Source organism: Egretta garzetta, unplaced genomic scaffold (genome assembly GCF_000687185.1).
Source record: "Egretta garzetta isolate BGI_Z169 unplaced genomic scaffold, ASM68718v1 scaffold4, whole genome shotgun sequence".
In the NCBI taxonomy this organism is placed as follows: Eukaryota; Metazoa; Chordata; class Aves; order Pelecaniformes; family Ardeidae; genus Egretta; species Egretta garzetta.
This window is the reverse complement of record NW_009259329.1, coordinates 1,724,003-1,727,691: the sequence shown is the minus strand read 5'-3', so window position 1 is coordinate 1,727,691 and position 3,689 is coordinate 1,724,003. Positions and strand designations below refer to the sequence as shown.

At 42.3% G+C, this 3,689-nt stretch overlaps 1 protein-coding gene across 1 annotated transcript in view; it reads right to left on the bottom strand.

Annotated features, from left to right (window-relative positions):
* Positions 1-2,389, bottom strand: part of TPM4 (tropomyosin 4) — a 9,372-nt gene extending 6,983 nt beyond the window's left edge. The window contains exon 1 of the mRNA XM_009636696.2: positions 2,276-2,389. Within this exon, the coding sequence (XP_009634991.1) occupies positions 2,276-2,389 (114 nt within the window). The remainder of the gene's footprint in view (positions 1-2,275) is intronic.
* Positions 2,390-3,689: the final 1,300 nt, after the last annotated feature.

Genomic DNA, 3,689 nt, shown 5'->3' with positions numbered 1-3,689 from the left:
GGAAAGAGCATTAAAAACATATCATCCTCAGAACAACATTCCCCGCCGCTGCACACACAGCATCTGGTTTAATACATAACTTAGGATAAGCCCTTTTCCACCTCATTTCTGTTTTGGACTCCACAATATCCTGCAGCAGTTAATTCTACAGCGTAATTATAAATGTTTTAAAATTATGTCCTTGTGTTTGTTCTAACACCTGATGATTTATTAGGATGCTACTCAATTCCTGTATAGCTAGAGAAATGGAGTGGTTGTTCCTTCCATCATCTGCTGCCAAAGGTGACACTCTGGAAGCGGGAGGGGACAGGTCTGGCTGGACTCGATGACCTCCAGAGGACCCTTCCAACCTGAATTATTCTCTGACCAATTGTGGGCCAACAAGGTAGGCTCCATCTTACCACGAGGTTGGGACGCTCTCCTCCATACCATATAAATCCATATTGCACACTGGCGTGGTACTATTTATAACCTGCTGGGAGCCTGTTTAATGACAAACTGTCTCATGCTCTCCAAAGAATGTGCATTATCAGGAGGCTCGCTGCTGATAAGGGTGCGCCTGCACACCCATCTGCTCCACCGTTTTATTTGCAATACAAACCAGTTTAGGCTGCAGAGAAACTGATTTAACCATTTAGCTCCGCCTTCACATAAGTTTTGTCTATCAAAATAGTTCACTCAAAATAGTTTGTGTTTTAGTACACTGACTTTGTTCATTCTAGCTTCAAAGAGAGCTTCGACGACATTTTGGGTAGCGTGCTATTCTTGAACATTGTAACGTTGCTCTACTTTTACTCAGAGTAAGCAGCGTGAGAGAACTGAATACGCTTGCTGGGATGCTTTAACAGTGGGACAGTAACCAGGACGAAGGAGGTGATGCTTACTTTGTCTATGACATTAAAATCACTACTTGAGTACGGTGCCCACATTAAAAAAAAAAGCTGAAAAATTTGAGACAATAGAGAAAAGAGGAGTAAGATCAAAGATTTGTTTTTCTCTTCTGGCTATTTATTGTGAATTACCCTTATGTGGATACCTGAAAATTCCCACAAACGTGTCATTCATCACTCCGTAGGAAATCACCTTTGATAATTAAATGTAAAGGAAGGCTAAGCATTCTGTCACCATTAACTGCTCTGAGTAGCAGTCTGCTGGCGGCCGTGACTGAGCGCAGAAAGATTAGCTGGGGGCTGCGGCCCGACAGAACAGCAACTGAGCAGCACCTCCGAAGCAAGGAAAGAAAGAGGAACTACGTACACGGGGCGATGTGTGCAGCTTGTAGAAGCTTTCTGTAAGGACACAGGAGAGACAAGTGGTTCTCCTGGTGGAGGGGGAAGACAGCAGCAGCTGACCCTTTTGGAAACTTTTTTCCTGATGCTTTAGCTAAATGGATGATCAGTTCAAAGTGTAGTTCTATCACCCAGGATCTCAAACTGAACATAAGAAATATTTGGCCAAATGAATGCTAATAACATATTACAGCAGCCTGGAAGATGTAGTAGAAGCAGCCACATTTAGAAGATGTGAAAGAATAAGACACGGTAATTTTACACAAAGTGCTATAAGAAACTCAAATGTCAATGAGTGTGTGAATGAAACGTACATTTCAAGATCGGTCTGAAAATACTACAGCTCAAATATGAGGTACATACCCGGAATAAAGAACATTGACAAGCAAAATAATGTGAAAATGCTACCAGTATAATCCAGTTAAAAGAAGAGCTTTCAAATTAAGACATTTCTGATTCTTCTTAAAAAAATAATACATTATCTACTGTTGAGTCACAGCTGGTACCTCTAAGGGACACTCACTATACCAAGGACTAGGCAAGTGAACTTTATTAATTCACTTCAAGGAGAGGCTCAATTAATGTTTAGGCACAGCTGACTCTTCAGGAGGTATTAACACTAGTCCTACAGGTGTTCAAGGTATACAGCTTTGATTTTGAATATGTGAGGCCTTTTCCATGGAATCACAAGCACAAGAAAATTAAGGCAACTATGTAAGAGTCAAGAAGACTTAGACAAAGTACTCCTAATAATCTGTGGATAGTGCTAATTTTGCAAAGACCCAGATGGCTGAAAAGAGAAGTTAGTACCTAGCCCTGGCTGTACGAGTGTAACATCACAGAAAGGCAAAAGACTTTAAAAGAAGATTAACAGAAAACTCCGACTTCAAATAATTTTGCTTTCCGAATCAGAAAGTTGCAACATAGTATTTTGTTACACTCATTTCCACAGCGCATACACAATCAGTGATTTTATTTCTACTTACCTGTTTGCATTTGTCCTCAGCTGCCTTCTTATCTGTTTCAGCCTGCTCTGCTCTGTCAATGGCATTCTCCTTGTCTAACTTCAACATCTGCATCTTTTTCTTGATAGCTTCCATTTTTGCTAAGGAATAGGTTGTATCTGTTGTGCAACTGAAAGAATTCTGAAGGGTAAAGTTTAAGATTTTTTAACAGCTTGGGCAGAGAATGAAGTTGTACCCAGACAAGTCACAGGGAAAATGAGCTCAAGTGGTTGTAGAGAGCTTTAAACCGAGAGACCCCTGGACAAAACCCAGATCTGTTGGCCTCTTCTCTGATCTTTCATGCGCAGCCTTTCTAAGGAATGAGCTGGAACAGACTCACTAGAGGAATCTTCACCTCTCCATCATCTCCTTATTTGGGTCCTGTTTTCTTAAAGAGAAAACTGTTTCCATTTTTAAGCTTCTGACAGAAGCAAATGTGTTGACATACGAACACATGCTTGAAAGAAAGCTTATTAGCACCCCTCCATGTTTGCAGAGCAATTAAACAGCCCAATAGATCTATGGGGAAGGCCTGGCTTCTTATAATAATGGCATAAGACTAACGATGGAAAGGGAAGGATTACTTCAAAAATAAATTCATGCATAAAATAATTTAAAAAAACCCCTACTCTTAAGTGATAGCTTAGCTTATGTTATAAGAAGATGCAGGATATGTAATGAGACAGCAGGTTGTTTTTTTTTCTGTGGAAATAAGCACTGGTGTTAAGGAACTAGCTATCATCTCTTAAAAGTATAATACATAACAGAGGTCAGATTCAGATCCCAAGTCCAGGCTCAAAGGCATTCAGTGAGTTTCAGTGCCTGTCTTTGAAATTTCACTCACTAAATATTTAGGGAACTGAACAATACACCTGAAGTTACAGTCTGATGAGCACTGTAAATTACTTCTGCTGCTGTATGAAGCAGTCACCTTCTCTCTTTCAGGCAAGACAAGAGTAGGCTCTGGGAAGAACATCAGGAACGGCTCTGCTGAGGACACTGAGAGCATCCAGCTGCACCGGGATGAGCCCTATTTCCTTTCCCAGCCCTATTAAACACATCCCCATGCCCCACCTGCCCTCTCCCGTCCCTCCAGAAGCTCTAGTGGAGCTTCACAGCCCATGACACCCACCTTGTCCCGACTGCAGCAAGTGCTTACTTACTCCACTTCCCAGAGGAGACTTGATTTTGCTACACAAGGGGACCTGCATACCCTCATACTCCCGCACTTCTTTCCCAAATTCAGGTCCCATTAACCACCCTACGACCCTTTCCCCCCTGATTCTGCCCCTGCTCTACTCTCCACAGCCCCATGCTCCCTCCCAGGCCGCACACAGCCCAAGCTCTCTGCACACCCTCGCAAACCCTGCCAGGCTCTCCCTCTGAAGGGCTCACA